Genomic DNA, 16,862 nt, shown 5'->3' with positions numbered 1-16,862 from the left:
ACATAAATTGGAACATCTCAGACACAAACCTATTGAAAACATATTCATAATATTATGTAGGTATTATACAAATAATGTGGATAGTAAAACATATTGAAAGAGGTCTCTTTCTATATTTGTCTATACACTATTATAATATAAGTAATATGTTTTTATAATATATTATGATATTTAGTACTTTAATGTTTGATCAGATTAATAACAATAATTTGATTATTATATTTTGAGAATGTGTTTACAAAGTTGAGTATAGAAGATGATGAGCATAGCGTGCAATTTATCAACAGTAGAAAACAATAGTTTTTACGTGATATCAACGACTGTTAACAGTGTTAACATTATTAGTTCTGACAAATCTGCATAAATGAAAATACAACTAGGCGGCATTCAAACCGATCAAATTAAGTTGAAGATATATATCCAAATTGATAACCCTCATGTTGAAGATATTATTTTGAACTAAGAAAGTGTTATGTGGTTATCTTAGCAACAGGAGTGGTAGGTGTATCAATCAAAGGCTTTTGAAACTTCATTAACGTGTCTAACGACAAATTTTTTCCGTCAAGCTGTGGAGTAGACATATTTAATTGTGTGTGATGTATACCTAAACTGTGTAACACGTTTAAACAAAACAAATGGCACAAAAGACAATTTATGTAAAAACTTACAGTTTTATGATGATTATGAGCTGGAACATCGTGACGACTAAATATGCGGGCGAAGAGTCTTCTGGCTGCTACTCACACGGACGTGGAGTTTACTGATGACGTCTGCTGCCAAGATGAGGACCTTGCTGCTCTGATAGAAGTGGCTGCACGGGGAAGAGGTCTTCACTGCTCCTACTTGAATATGCGGGCGAAGTCTTCGGGCTGCTACGCACGAGGTCTTAACTGCTCTTACTTGAATATGCGCGCGAAGTCTTCGGGTTGTTACGCACGAGGTCTTCACTGCTCTTACTTGAATATGCGAGCGAAGTCTTCTGGCTGCTACGCACGAGGTCTTCACTGCTCTTACTGTGATGATGTGATGACTTCTGATGTCCTGATCCTGAAGATCTTGTCCTTTCCAGATTATTCAAATCGGTGATTTTGGAAGCACGTCGCCGTCCAAATCAGATTGATTTCTACCACGTTGCTGTTAGATAGTTGTCAGTTAAAAGTTGGAACTTAATGTGATGATCAGTCACACCGACAACATCCTACCCGGCTGCGCCAATTAATTTGTTATGTGGTTATCTTAGCAACAGGAGTGGTAGGTGTATCAATCAAAGGCTTTTGAAGATTATTAAGAACTTATATTTTATTCGTCACTAAAGTGCACAATTATAAAGTATGAAATACAGGAATACAGACTCAGAGATCAGATGGTGTTTCAATTAAATATCAAGAATGAATGTCCCTAATAAGAGGGGTTACTCTCTTTATATAATAATTACACTTGTGAGTATCAGTGATGCGGTTGAATACGTGTTTGTTAGATATCACAAGTGTTAGGTTAGGGGATTACATTAGGGTTGATCAATACAATACAATATCGAAATCGATTTATTGATTTCGATGGGGTGGAAATAATACAATAAAATGCCCTAAAAGTAATATGTTGATTTTCACATGAATTCAATGAGTGTAATGAAACATGCAATAAAATTAGAAATAAAATTAGATTCGCTTACTATTAAATGGTTAATAGTACTATAGAATGTTAGACATACAATACATCGAATAAAGTAGCTTTGATTACAAATAAAAATGGGGTGGCAAACTTGGCAATAAATGTTCAATACAATAGGGTGTTTACCCTCATTAGCCCACATGATAGTCACTACATGACATCTCACCCCTAAGATTTAAGAATAATTATTATAGATAATTTTCTTAATTATTAGCAAGTGTTGACAATCTCGCGCTCCTTCTCAGTGGGGCAGCGCTTACGGCTTCTCGAGTTAAAGACATTTCAACATTTTCAGTTTGATTATTTCGGTTAACATTTCCCGAACACATATTAAATACATTTGCTAAATCTGCATCGGATCTATTAGCTCTTGACATTCTTAACCTAAGGAAACAATACATTCTTATACATTTATAAAGTATGTAAATTACAACCGAGGTACTTATAATATAAATAAGATATTGATAAAATGTTATATGCCTTTTCATTTGTGGCTTTTCAAGCAATTCATCAATATTTTTGGTAAAAGAAGTAATCTTATGAGATATTATATTTATATCTTCTAAACCAGTATTTGAAAAATGAATGTTTTCCAACAATGGAATATGAATGCTGTCATTGAGTTTTTCTTCGTTGCAACAATTATCATTAATAATATCAATTTTTGGAATAATTGCGGTAAAATTACTTTTTTGTTTGATGCTTGACGTAAATATTGCATTCGAAGAATAACCCTTACAATTTGACAATAACTTTAAAATACCTGTTCCAATTAAATTTTCATCATAAATCTTACCATTACAATTTAAAGTTAACATATCCTTATTATGAAAAACATATATCCATTCTGACGGTGATTGTAATTTATGCCATATGTTTAGTGCCTTGAGTGTTTTTTGGGTGTTACATATTGAAGGTATTACATTGGTATTTGACAATAATTCTGTTTCACACGTCGGTTTAGAGTGTGTCGAGTAAATAATATGTTTTTGTTCACACAATCTCGATTTATCGCTTAATATTTTGCAATTGCTTAAGTCTGGAAGACTGCAATACTCGAGTTTTGATTCAGAGATCGCTAAATATTTTATATTTGGGTGAATCGATAAATATGCATCATTATTTTTTATTGGTAATGGAATAACGTGAAACAATCTGAATATAGTATTACTAATTAAAGGAATAGAAATAATATAAATTAGTCTAGAGTTACTATATAGAGTCTTAATGTCTACAATAGAAAACAACTCGTGAGCGTTTTTTATATCTACGGTGACAGGATAAGAGGTCGATGTCGGAAGTTTAGAAATTGTTTCTTTCAATGCTTCTATAAACTGAGTAGGCGTAATAACTGATGGGTGCAATATATTTTGTTTCGCAAATAAAATACAATCAATAACTGTGTTTAATTCTATCTCTAATTGAGAAACATAATAAAACAAAGAAGAAATGTGTTCCAAAACGGCTTCAACTAGAGTGATAGTTTTTACTCGAGCTCCTAATTTTGAAGAATACGAATTAAACGATGCAATATTTTTATTAAATGCATCTTCAATTATCTTAATGTGTGTAATGGAATGATTAAAATTGCCTATCGTAGTTTTCAGGATTTGAGTTTGATCTCTAACTACATTTAGAATATTTTTATCGTCAGATACTACCTTATCTATTAATTTTTCATAATACTCTCCATCGCTTTGATCTAGAGTTCCAAATAAAGTTTTTGAAATTGCTCCAATAGCATTTATCAATCCTCTTTTCTGCCTAGACTTAACTTGATTTTGGTCACTATGACCCACTAAATTATACAAAGATTTTTCTAACGCCTTTAGGTTAGGTAATTTTGCTTCAATATTTTTTATATTTTGATTACATATATGAGTTTCCATTTTCTTAGTTGTTAAGTAGCAAACATAAGAAGTCTTTTTGTAAATATTGTCTACCATTTTAATTTCTGCACTAAGTGTTGATATGTCATAATATGTCACAAGTTTCCATGAAGAATCATAAAATTTGAGAAATCCTAAATTATCGAAATATATACCTGGTGACGTAGAAATCTTTTCAATTTCGTAGTCGGCATGCTGACTGCACGCAGACGCTATCAATCTGAAATAGCATGTTTTAACCTATTAGTATGCACTCTTATTAACTTATTTTTTATCTTAATACTAACATTCACAGGAGAATGTACTTGCATAACTTCATAAGGTCCTTGGTAATTAGGGCTTAATTTTTTAGACTTAGTAATACTGTTATTGTACAAATATACTGAGTCTCCTTTATTAAATTTAATAACTTTTGCCTTCTTATCATAATATTTTTTAGATATATGCTTTTGATTAATCAAATTATTCCTAGCAATTTCGTGTGATCTAGTTAATCGAAGCTTGAGATTATCGAGAAAAGAATCATAAGTATATTTAAATTCTGTATGCTTTAATGCTGTTGGTAATTCAGGTTTTTGTCCAAATACTAATTCATGCGGTGAAAATTTTGTAGATGTGTGTGGGGTTGAATTATATGAAAAAATAGCAAATGGGACCCATTCATCCCAATTATTTAGCTTATCTGAAATAAAATGTTTTAAATAATCAGCTATGCAAGCGTGAAATTTTTCAATTCCGCCATTAGACTGTGGTCGATATGCTGTTGTTTGGATCTGCTTAATTTTAAATAGTTTTGCTACATTCTTTAGTAAATTTGATGTGAAATCTTTTCCTTGATCGGTAAGTATACTAGTTGGAATACCAAAGTTACATATAAATTTTTCTGTCAATTGTTTTGCAATAGTTTCTGCTTCATGATTAGGTATAGGGTATGCTTGTGAAAATTTAGTAAGATCGTCTTGTAAGGTAAGTATATACCTGTTTCCATTTTCTGACATATTAAGTGGACCTACTATATCCAAAGCTATACGCTGGAAAGCTGTGGTACTTGTCGTAGTTATTTCTAACGGTTGACGTGTTAATTGACGGTTAACTTTATTTTTCTGACATGATTCACATTGACGTACATACTGTTTAATATCTCTATGCATATTAGACCATCTATATTTAAGTTTGATACGATTAATTGTCCTATGGAGCCCTGAATGTCCGCCTGTTGGCAGATCATGATTTTCTCTTAAAATCTGAGGTATTTGATCAATACTCGGATTAATAATAATATTATGACAAATAAATACCTTTATGTTGGTATTATAAAATACGTATTCGATTATTTCTTTAACCTTATTCCAATTCAAATTATCATAACCAATCCCTATTCGTGGTAATGATACCTCAGTATGTGAGTTTTTTAATAACTCATTTCGTAAATTTCTTAAACCTAGAAATATCTCGTGATAACTGGTTTTTTCCCAATAATTTTGCTTAACTATAACATGATATATAGTTATATTATCTTTATGTGGGGATGTTAAAACATCGCCTACTTTAGAATCAGACGCTATAATTTCGTCATAATTATCAATTAATTCCTTTACTTCAAACGCTATTTTCTGTGACATTTCTTTGTCATTTGAAATACAATGTGCCAAATGATTATTTTGACTAAATATGGATTTATCAATCTCATTAATATTAGAATTATCTAACTTATTTTTCATATAATAATTTTCCATAAAATCTTTATATGTGTCTTTTGACGAGTGAACTTGTAAAATATTGTTTTCTAATTGTATACGTGACAGTGCATCTGCATTCGAGTTTATCTTACCTGGTTTATAAACAATTTCATAATCAAATTCTTCTAATTTTAAACGCCATCTAACAAGACGCGATCCTGGATCTTTAACATTAAATAGCCATGTTAACGGTTTATGATCTGTAACGATTTTAAATTTCTTACCAAACAAATATGGTCTACAGTGTCGAACGCTCCAGACGATTCCTAAAAGTTCCTTATCGATTGTAGAATAATTCATTTCTGCTTTATTTAATGTACGACTACTATAAGAAATTGGAAGATCAGATGGACCTTGCGATAAAATTGCTCCAATTGCATAATTACTAGCATCTGTTGTTAGAGTAAATTGTTTCGTAAAGTCTGGAAATTGTAATATGGGATCTGATGTGAGCTTTTCTTTAAGAGTTTTAAATGCATAGTCTTGTTTGTCCGTCCAGACAAACTTAACATCTTTTTTTAAAAGCGAAGTTAACGGTCTTGCAATGTCACTGAAATTTTCAATAAATTTACGATAATAACCGGTGAGACCTAAAAATGATTTTATTTCCCTTTCATTTTTCGGTTGTGGATACTCCTTAACCGCTCTAACTGTATCGGGATTGGTTTTCAATCCTTCACTGGAAATAATATGTCCTAGATAAACTACCTCACGTCTCATAAATTCGCACTTATCTGGTTGAAGTTTCAAATTAAACTTATCTAACCTTTTAAAAATCTCATTTAATTTTTGAGTGTGCGTTTCAATATTATCTGCATATACCACGATGTCGTCCATATATACAAAAGCACTTAGTCCTTGTAAACCTGACAAGACGTTATTCATATAACGCTGGAATTTCACAGGTCCTGTATGCAAACCAAATGGAAGTCTATTATATTGAAAATGACCAAAAGGCGTAGAAAATGCCGTCTTATGTGCATCTTCTTTTTTCATTGGGATTTGGTGAAATCCGGATGCGAGATCTAGAGTAGTAAAATACTTTGAGTGACCTAATTGGTCTAAAATATCGGCGATAAGGGGCAGTGGATACGAGTCACCTGCCGTAATACTATTAAGTTTTCTATAGTCTATAACTATACGCCATTTTTTATTACCGGATGAATCCGATTTTTTCGCTACTATCCATAATGGAGAACTCCAACTCGAAGTAGATGGACTTATTATTTTGTCCTCTAACATTTTATCAATTTGTTTAGAAACCTCAGCCTTATGTATTTCAGGATACCTATACGATTTGGTAAAGATTGGAGGATGGTCACCAGTATTTATTTCATGTTGTACTGACCTCGCGAAAGTCAGTGCATCATTTTCTAATAAGAATATATGATTAAATTTATAACACAATTCTAATACAGATCTGGCCTCCTCCTTATTAAGATGATCCGTCCTAAGGATCTCTTTTAATTTATCATTTCTGGAAATATCTACTGACGTACGAATATTCCTATGACAATTTTCTATTCCAAATATAGAATGTTTATTTATTGGCTCGAGATTAAGAGATAAATGTTTTACTTTTACTACTTTTTCTGTAGTATTTAAAATGCTTGCAAAAGCTTTCGAACTAGAGTTGACTGACGTCATACATCTAGATATATAAACACCGTCTAATATTTTTACGTCCGGAACGAATCCTTCCTTAATTTCAGGATTTAAAACAGTAAATTCGACGAATGTTTCTGACCTAGGTTGAAGCATAAAAATATATCCATTATTTGTATTAGAAGATCCGTCTCCTCTAACATAAAATGGAATGCTTAATTCTTGAAATGATAAACATTTAGTTTTATAACTAATTTCGGCTTCAACCTTGTTAAGGAAATCTTCACCTAAGATTCCATCTAAAGGGACATTATGGTCTTTTGGTAGAACATGCATTTTATGAATGTAATTGAAATTGTTAAAATTAAGATTTACAAAACAATAACCTAATGTTGTTAATGATGTATCGCAAGTGTTAATTCCCTTTAAATTAATTTGCTCTTCGTTATATATTGGTACATTAGAACATAAACAATCACAATTAATTAATGACACGTCTGCTCCGGAATCAATTAATAATTTTAACGAATTATTTTTCGATTCTATTGCAGATATATTTATATAAGCACTGGTTAACTGAGTATTTAATATTCTGCCATTGCTAGGTTTATTTTCCGGGACACGGCAGTTGTTCCGGAATTCACTCCGTTTAAAGAATCTTTAGAAACATGATTATTCCTGTTAACCTGAGGCCTATTATCCCACTGTCGATAACGACAATCATTAACTACATGACCTGCTCGCTTACAATATTCACAAAATTTATTATTGTAATTCGGTTTATTTTTACTTGAATTAAAATGACTAACTCTACCTTCATTTTTCTTAATGAATTTATTTGGATTACCTGCTGAACGATTCTGACTATTGTTTGGAAAATAATTAGATGACGTGTGACTTGGTCTATTCATTTTGGAAAACGAATTACTTAATTCATCCATTGCCTTAAGAGTTTTCTCTTCTTGCATAGCTACATGACCAGCTTCGGTTAATGTAGAGGCTTTCGAATACCTGATCGCAGAAGAAATTCTTGGCATAGAACCTAATATAAAAGTATTAAGTGCGCTTTCTTGAATCGCGTCATTACGACCTTTTAATTCTGACTTATTTTCTGTTGTATACCTATTAGAATCTAATAAATTATTCATACAAGTTTCTATTCTTTGCAAAAAATTGATAACTGGTTCATTAAAGCGTTGTTTACATGACCTTAGTTCTAGTTCTAACTGTGAAGTATGCTTATTTTCCGAATAAGTTTTAATGAGAAATGTTCTTAACTCTAACCAAGTGTCAAAAGTAAAATTAACTACAGTATGTTGAGCTTTATCTATTATATTTTTCATAATGTACCTCAATAAAATAGGTTTTAATGCCTCGTTTGCTAATTGTATTGCAAAGTCGCAATCTCTAATGAAAGGATTTAAATTTTTTATCTCTCCATTGAATGTAGGGACAAACTTCATTAACGTGTCTAACGACAAATTTTTTCCGTCAAGCTGTGGAGTAGACATATTTAATTGTGTGTGATGTATACCTAAACTGTGTAACACGTTTAAACAAAACAAATGGCACAAAAGACAATTTATGTAAAAACTTACAGTTTTATGATGATTATGAGCTGGAACATCGTGACGACTAAATATGCGGGCGAAGAGTCTTCTGGCTGCTACTCACACGGACGTGGAGTTTACTGATGACGTCTGCTGCCAAGATGAGGACCTTGCTGCTCTGATAGAAGTGGCTGCACGGGGAAGAGGTCTTCACTGCTCCTACTTGAATATGCGGGCGAAGTCTTCGGGCTGCTACGCACGAGGTCTTAACTGCTCTTACTTGAATATGCGCGCGAAGTCTTCGGGTTGTTACGCACGAGGTCTTCACTGCTCTTACTTGAATATGCGAGCGAAGTCTTCTGGCTGCTACGCACGAGGTCTTCACTGCTCTTACTGTGATGATGTGATGACTTCTGATGTCCTGATCCTGAAGATCTTGTCCTTTCCAGATTATTCAAATCGGTGATTTTGGAAGCACGTCGCCGTCCAAATCAGATTGATTTCTACCACGTTGCTGTTAGATAGTTGTCAGTTAAAAGTTGGAACTTAATGTGATGATCAGTCACACCGACAACATCCTACCCGGCTGCGCCAATTAATTTGTTATGTGGTTATCTTAGCAACAGGAGTGGTAGGTGTATCAATCAAAGGCTTTTGAAGATTATTAAGAACTTATATTTTATTCGTCACTAAAGTGCACAATTATAAAGTATGAAATACAGGAATACAGACTCAGAGATCAGATGGTGTTTCAATTAAATATCAAGAATGAATGTCCCTAATAAGAGGGGTTACTCTCTTTATATAATAATTACACTTGTGAGTATCAGTGATGCGGTTGAATACGTGTTTGTTAGATATCACAAGTGTTAGGTTAGGGGATTACATTAGGGTTGATCAATACAATACAATATCGAAATCGATTTATTGATTTCGATGGGGTGGAAATAATACAATAAAATGCCCTAAAAGTAATATGTTGATTTTCACATGAATTCAATGAGTGTAATGAAACATGCAATAAAATTAGAAATAAAATTAGATTCGCTTACTATTAAATGGTTAATAGTACTAAAGAATGTTAGACATACAATACATCGAATAAAGTAGCTTTGATTACAAATAAAAATGGGGTGGCAAACTTGGCAATAAATGTTCAATACAATAGGGTGTTTACCCTCATTAGCCCACATGATAGTCACTACATGACATCTCACCCCTAAGATTTAAGAATAATTATTATAGATAATTTTCTTAATTATTAGCAAGTGTTGACAATCTCGCGCTCCTTCTCAGTGGGGCAGCGCTTTCGGCTTCTCGAGTTAAAGACATTTCAACATTTTCAGTTTGATTATTTCGGTTAACATTTCCCGAATACATATTAAATACATTTGCTAAATCTGCATCGGATCTATTAGCTCTTGACATTCTTAACCTAAGGAAAAAATACATTCTTATACATTTATAAAGTATGTAAATTACAACCGAGGTACTTATAATATAAATAAGATATTGATAAAATGTTATATGCCTTTTCATTTGTGGCTTTTCAAGCAATTCATCAATATTTTTGGTAAAAGAAGTAATCTTATGAGATATTATATTTATATCTTCTAAACCAGTATTTGAAAAATGAATGTTTTCCAACAATGGAATATGAATGCTGTCATTGAGTTTTTCTTCGTTGCAACAATTATCATTAATAATATCAATTTTTGGAATAATTGCGGTAAAATTACTTTTTTGTTTGATGCTTGACGTAAATATTGCATTCGAAGAATAACCCTTACAATTTGACAATAACTTTAAAATACCTGTTCCAATTAAATTTTCATCATAAATCTTACCATTACAATTTAAAGTTAACATATCCTTATTATGAAAAACATATATCCATTCTGACGGTGATTGTAATTTATGCCATATGTTTAGTGCCTTGAGTGTTTTTTGGGTGTTACATATTGAAGGTATTACATTGGTATTTGACAATAATTCTGTTTCACACGTCGGTTTAGAGTGTGTCGAGTAAATAATATGTTTTTGTTCACACAATCTCGATTTATCGCTTAATATTTTGCAATTGCTTAAGTCTGGAAGACTGCAATACTCGAGTTTTGATTCAGAGATCGTACTATAGAATGTTAGACATACAATACATCGAATAAAGTAGCTTTGATTACAAATAAAAATGGGGTGGCAAACTTGGCAATAAATGTTCAATACAATAGGGTGTTTACCCTCATTAGCCCACATGATAGTCACTACATGACAAAAGGAGAAATAAGAAAAAGAAGAATGTTTAAGAATTCAGTAAATGAAAGGGAACACAAAAAATAAAATTTTATGTAGTCCCGCCCCGTAATAATAGAAATTTGAGGAGATAATTGCAAAAAAGTGACATATCCATATAAATATCAACCAGAGAAATAATATGCATGTACAATTACTTATTTTAGATTTCGACTAATTTAAATATAACACTTTTTAACTTGTATAACTGCTTTTCTGTCATTTGCTATATTTTATATTAATTTCAATAAATTATCATCCAATATGATATTAAAGATCATAAACCATTATATTTTATTATCCTAAACATATTCTAAATATTATTCTATTCCTTTTAATTCTCAATTTGTATTCTAAAAAACGATAATTCGTATTAAAGAAAAGAAAATGTAGATACGCCCAAATTACCTTAGTACGGTCTAAGAAAAGCTTTGTATGGAGGAAGCCGTAAGTACATTTTTTGTACGAAAAATAACATAAATCAAATTTTCAAGGTATGTAAACAAATCTTAAACCAAAATTAAGTATTATAGGCAAATAAAATATACAAAAAGTTCTCCAGTATTAGCAGGAAAAGTAAAATAATATGAAAGCTGAGATCTCCCACTTGCCTAAAATGCAGATACGGCCTCTGTGCTTAGTACGGCAGTACATACACAATTAAAGTATCTGTACAAATAATATTATAGCTAAAAAATAATATCATACAGCCTTATTACGCTTATTTTTACTTTTATATCTTTCAGTGGCTTGTAAATAAGTTTTATTTCTCCCCGAGTAACGTAATTTGCCACAGAGAATTTTACTTGTTGTATTACAAAACATATGTATATGTAGAGAAAACATATATTTTATGAATTTATTCTTAATTTCATCTTTATGGAGAGGGCATGAAAAAAAAAAAATCGAGATTGTCGAGAATTTTAGTTTTTAATGTTTCCTTGATTTTATGCGTAAAAGCGTTTTCTGACAAATAATTTCTAATTAATTTTCCAGTTGCATTGAAACAGTCAAACATATTGTCAGAGGCATATTTCAATCTTCTCTTCCCTCCATATTCTCGTGAACTCACGCCAGCATGCTTACTGGTAGGCTCGGTATTTAAGTTCTGTTCACAATGCCTACAGGATCTAGAAATTTTACGAACGATATACCCAGCAGTGTACATTTTACCATCTGCAAAGGTTAAATTATATAATGTTTGAGGCTTTCACGGTTGTTTTTTATCGTAGTATATTCTTGGGTTTTCACTGTGTCTCCTTCTTCCTTCTTTACTCGACGTTTCGGGCTCGTTGCAGAGGCCATTATCAAGAGATATGTTTTATGATGAAATGTAGTGTAGGTATGTGAATGTAAACGTTGCTCTAAGAATGTCAAAATGAATCCGATTATCTAAGAGCAAACGTTGCTCAGAGTAATCTGTCAATCATTACGACCGGGGATACTGGCTCGAATATTAGATTTTGCTGATAGTGCCGGAAGCCATGACGTTTTTTAACCGTAATCCATCATCCTGACGATACCCCAGTCCTGGAATAGTCTCAAAGGTACTTTATCTTCAACCGGTCCTGCCCTCGGACCGATTAAGAACCTTTGTTTGGCTAGCTCGATACTATTCGGGGAGAGGGTGATCAACTAAAGTTCTTGATTGACACTTTTGGAATACACTTAATCAATATTATTTAACTTTATATTATTTAGAACCATCACCTAGTAATAGGTTGGTGTCTAGGCTATTAATTATCCGATTGACTTTCAAATCGAATTTATTTTCGTAAATATTTACATAAACGTCAAAGACAGCTGACTATCAGTCACTTTCCTTAATATCAGATGTTTTTCGTAAAATGTTTCGTTGATTATTTTCAAAATAAAAACTCCTTGTGGTAATTCAGTTTAAATTATTTATTAAATTATTCTCGATAAGTAAATTAATTTTTTTTTTATTTAATTGTTTATTGACAATTTTACACTTTAGTTTAATTTCAAATAATTACATAATTATTTTATAAAAACTTATTTAACTTAATTATTAAATAAAGTTAATTAATTATAATTATTTTATATTTAATTTATGTACGATTACACTCTTATAACTATGAGTCGCCGACCGTAAGATTTAAGGAGCTATGCTCTTTCAAAAAAAAAAAAATAATAATATCGCTGGAACAAACTCGTGAACGATGACGCGACGCGGTATTGTTTACGTTATCAACTGACAACCCGAATCACACACGTCATCCACTGTGACGTCAGACTGTGACGCGACAGAAATATCCCGCGAATGAATATATCGGGGAAATATCCAAAAACTAAGCGAATTCGGATCGCCTTCGGGCACAACCTCCCGGCAATATTGAAAAATCGACGACTGACTGTATAGGAAAAACACGTTCCTTTATACTCTCCAAAAGGGAACTTCCCGAGATTTTGACGTCATTTGAAAAATGGTCCAATGGGAGATCTTTCTACCTCCTCTACAGAGCCAAGAGTCAAAATCTTGGACCAATCACAAAAAAGCCGTTCATTTCCCGGCTTTTCCGGAAAATTATGATCGTTTAATAGAATAAAAATAAGCAATTAGTTAATACCTATAGGTGGTACAAGTTTGGTAACATTCGTAAAAGTCTTTATAGTACTTTTGACATAGATTGTCCAAATATCTATTAATTCATTTATCGGGTTAGCGGTAAAGAAAAATGAAAATATTTTCGCTAAAAATAGAGCGTAACAAAAGCGTGAATCATTAAAACTACCGATCGGCTACGTATTCGCAAGGAGAATGGTAGAAATCAAACTTGTCCGTTTCTTTTATGCAGAACTTTTGCGGGCTAATTACGCAGAAGGGATTACAATTAAAATTTATTTAATTACATTTATAGAACACTTCAACTTAAAGGTATAACATTAGTTTCAGTCTAAATTTCTATGACAAGTATTCATTTATTGAGTTTAAAAATTACCTATTTCGGGTAATTTAATATTGATCTGTCAGGGTTAATTGACAGATCTAAAGAACAATTTTTATTTGTAAATTAGGAAAGCAACCGAGTCCTTAGACTTACATTATCAGAATTTCCATTTTCGAAATTCCTTCATTTAACTTTTACAAAAGTAGGTACTTAAATTGGTACCCTTTTTATTACGATTCGAAATATTAATTTATTATTTAAATTGAGTGTGCGTAATCAGTACTTACAAAACGTAATCATTAGATTTTAATTACGACAATATTTGATATCATAATTTATTTATTTAAGTTATTTTGCTTTGGTTTCGGCAATTAGATCGAGACCAAATTTGAAAAAATAAAATTTATTTTTATATAATTCAAAATCAGATTAAATACAAATGGACATTTATTTACAATGTTTAGCAAATGATATCCCATAAGTCGTTTACAATTTATTATCTATTTTTAACCTTAATCCTATAAATTTCAATTACTTACATTTCACCTTATAAGACCGTTTGGTCTCCTTGAAAGAAAATTCATCCGTAGTTCACTCTGAGGGGCTATAAGTCGCTCAGATTGTACTATGGGACTCAATACACAATTACTATAGCTTTGTTTAGAGATAGGCCGCGTATTTTCAAGTAAAATCGACATTTAAGGTCGGATCGAAAAGTTGTGACGTCACTAATTTATTAAGGGAAAATGCCGACTGATGGCCTACATTTTGTGGCCGTGTCAATCCCTATTGATATTTTCAGGGTTTCTGTGGATTTCAATGGCCTCCTTTACCAATCGTGCGAAATATCCTTTATTCCGACCCAATATCTTGGTCTCAAAGTCAAATTTGTGCCCTGTATCCATCGAGTGCTCGGCAATTGCCGACATCGTGTAATGTTTAAGTCGGTATGCTCTCTCGTGTTTACTCACACGCTTCTTTACCGTTCTAGAAGTCTGGCCTATATACTTTTTTGGGCATCCACGACAGCTTAGCTGGTATACACCTGCCGAGTCCAAAGGTTGTGAGTCCTTTACTGGTCTTAACATATTTCGGACCTTTGTCGACGTTGAGAATATTGTTTCAATATTATGTTTCCGAAGTATCCTGGAGATAGTATCGGTGGTGTTTTTGATATAAGGTAGATAGGCCCGGCCTTTGAACTGTATCTCTTCCTCCTGACTGACCGGGTTAAGGTTGATTTTGGTTCTGGTGGCTTTTTGGATCATATTGTGAGAATATCCGTTTGCTTGAAGAGGCTTTGATACTTGAGATATCTCGGATTTTAAATACGAAGATTCGCAGATACGCCGAGCTCTTGTCATCAAAGTCGAAATCAGACCCATTTTTTGAGCAGGGTGATGGTGAGAAGAAGCATGTAAATAACGATTGGTATGAGTTGGTTTCCGATAGACTCTGTGTCCTAGAGAACCATCTAATTTTCTGATAACTTCCACGTCAAGAAATGGTAGAGCTCCGTTTTGTTCAATCTCCATCGTGAATTACATACACTACATTTCATCATAAAACATATCTCTTGATAATGGCCTCTGCAACGAGCCCGAAACGTCGAGTAAAGAAGGAAGAAGGAGACACGGTGAAAACCCAAGAATATACTACGATAGGTTAAATTATCTTCAATGTGATCCTCTACAATTACGTTTGAAACGTTTCCAACAAGGTTTTGTGGGGTGTTGTCAGATTGTTCTATAAATTCCATTAAATTTTTAAAAAGACCACCAGCAGCGTCCTCCTCACAATTACTCCAGATGGAATGTCTAGATGTTAAATTATTTAACCAAAGGCATTTATAGGATCCAGAAAACTGATATGGTGTAGGATTTATATTACGAACACTGGCTTCTTATACTGCCAGAGAAATTTTCTAACGGATCCTGGTTCAAGTTGCGAATAGCTAAATACTTATACCCCATAGCTTCCCACATATCGCATAATTTTATACAGCCTTCCACGGTTTTAATAAAATTTCGCAGTGATGGCACTGAGACTGGGTTATTATGTTTGTCTACAAACGGCATTTTATCAATCATCTGGATACACTCAAACCAAAATTGTCTATGGAATGATCCAACTGATGCGCAAAATCTTCTGAATTTCGAAAGAATGGAACTTTGCTTATAGAGTATAGACATACGTCACTGGGTTTACAATTTTGCTTCAGTTGCCAAAACTATAGCGTGAATTTTATTCCTTATAAATGGACGTCGCAACCAAAGATAGCCATTATCATACCAGACACCGTGGAGTGCGAGCGGGCCTATCATAAGGCCATCGAGCTTAGCTACTTACAACAGAAAAAAATAAAGGAAGTTTGTGTAACGTTATATTTATTGAACGGTCCATAAGATAATTAAATTGATACTCTTGGACTTTGATTTTTTTACCTCTTTCCTCACGCTAGCTTGTTGTTAAGGAAGTACTCAATATTTTCTCGTTTTTGCGCAGCGGCCAACTCGGTGGGAATTATGGGAAATCCTGTCAGGAAATTTGGTGAGTTGCGCATGCGCGCGCGCCTAATTGATAATTCAATATTCGAATTAGTTAAAGTAATCCACGGTAACATAAGAATGCCAATACACGGTACTTACATATCTAATGATTAATTCGATTTTGAGACAGCATTTGAAAATATTAATTGTGTTAGACATCATTACCTTTTCTAGCACAGGATGCTAATTCACTACCAACCCGCTCCGCTGGCTTAGCACTTGGGCACATGTCGACACCTTCATTTTATTCATTTTTGATGAATAAATGTGAGTCATTTATTTTAGGGATAGTCCGAAAATCGCCGACATTCAGTTGATCTATCTTGTATAAATATACAATGTGTTTATTATATTAATACCCCACTACCCTTCAGAGAGGGTAGCTACCCTCTCGGTTTTATTGAAGTTCGAAGGTAGAAAAGCATCCAAACAGAGCATCATTAGGTTGTTTGATGACTCCTTGTATAGCCTCCATGGCAGTACAGACTGATTCTAATTCGAAACCACCTACGGTAATGATGATATCAATCATTTGAGTATTTGAACAAAATATAAGTGTTTTTCGAATGAGTTCTTCATCTTTGACATTGTTCATAATGTTAATTTCAGCTCCTTGAAATGTCTCTTGCAGACTGGTTTCCAGAAACGTGAGAAACCT

At 32.8% G+C, this 16,862-nt stretch overlaps 2 protein-coding genes across 4 annotated transcripts in view; one reads left to right on the top strand and one right to left on the bottom strand.

The window, feature by feature from the left end:
* Positions 1-16,862, top strand: part of LOC147069725 (uncharacterized) — a 67,177-nt gene that overhangs the window by 18,461 nt on the left and 31,854 nt on the right. Inside the window, exon 7 of one of the 3 annotated variants that reach the window (XM_085950692.1) lies at positions 671-2,748. The exons of the other annotated variants lie outside the window; for them this stretch is intronic. The gene's annotated coding sequence lies outside the window, so the exon portion shown is untranslated. Of the gene's footprint in view, positions 1-670; positions 2,749-16,862 lie in introns of those variants that run through there. 3 annotated transcript variants of the gene reach the window in all.
* Positions 1,875-4,558, bottom strand: LOC147069726 (uncharacterized). The gene is made up of 3 exons (XM_085950730.1): positions 4,539-4,558; positions 3,716-3,780; positions 1,875-2,902 (listed from the first exon to the last, which is right to left on the bottom strand). Exons 1-3 carry the CDS (start codon positions 4,556-4,558, stop codon positions 1,875-1,877), a joined length of 1,113 nt encoding a protein of 370 aa, XP_085806856.1.

Source organism: Rhyacophila brunnea, unplaced genomic scaffold, assembly GCF_057557595.1.
Source record: "Rhyacophila brunnea isolate RB1 unplaced genomic scaffold, BYU_Rbru_1.0 scaffold_23, whole genome shotgun sequence".
In the NCBI taxonomy this organism is placed as follows: domain Eukaryota; kingdom Metazoa; phylum Arthropoda; class Insecta; order Trichoptera; family Rhyacophilidae; genus Rhyacophila; species Rhyacophila brunnea.
The sequence above is the reverse complement of the archived record's forward strand: the minus strand, read 5'-3'. Positions and strand labels throughout refer to the sequence as shown.

What these genes read in the sequence shown, in the direction of transcription:
- LOC147069726 (XM_085950730.1), bottom strand. Translation starts at nt 4,558, where the DNA reads ATGTCAGAAAATGGAAACAG. An exon ending in ATGTCAGAAAATGGAAACAG is followed by an intron (nt 3,781 to 4,538) that starts GTATATACTTAC and finishes ATGCTATTTCAG; the next exon opens with ATTGATAGCGTCTGCGTGCA. An exon ending in AAAGATTTCTACGTCACCAG is followed by an intron (nt 2,903 to 3,715) that starts GTATATATTTCG and finishes TTTCTATTGTAG; the next exon opens with ACATTAAGACTCTATATAGT.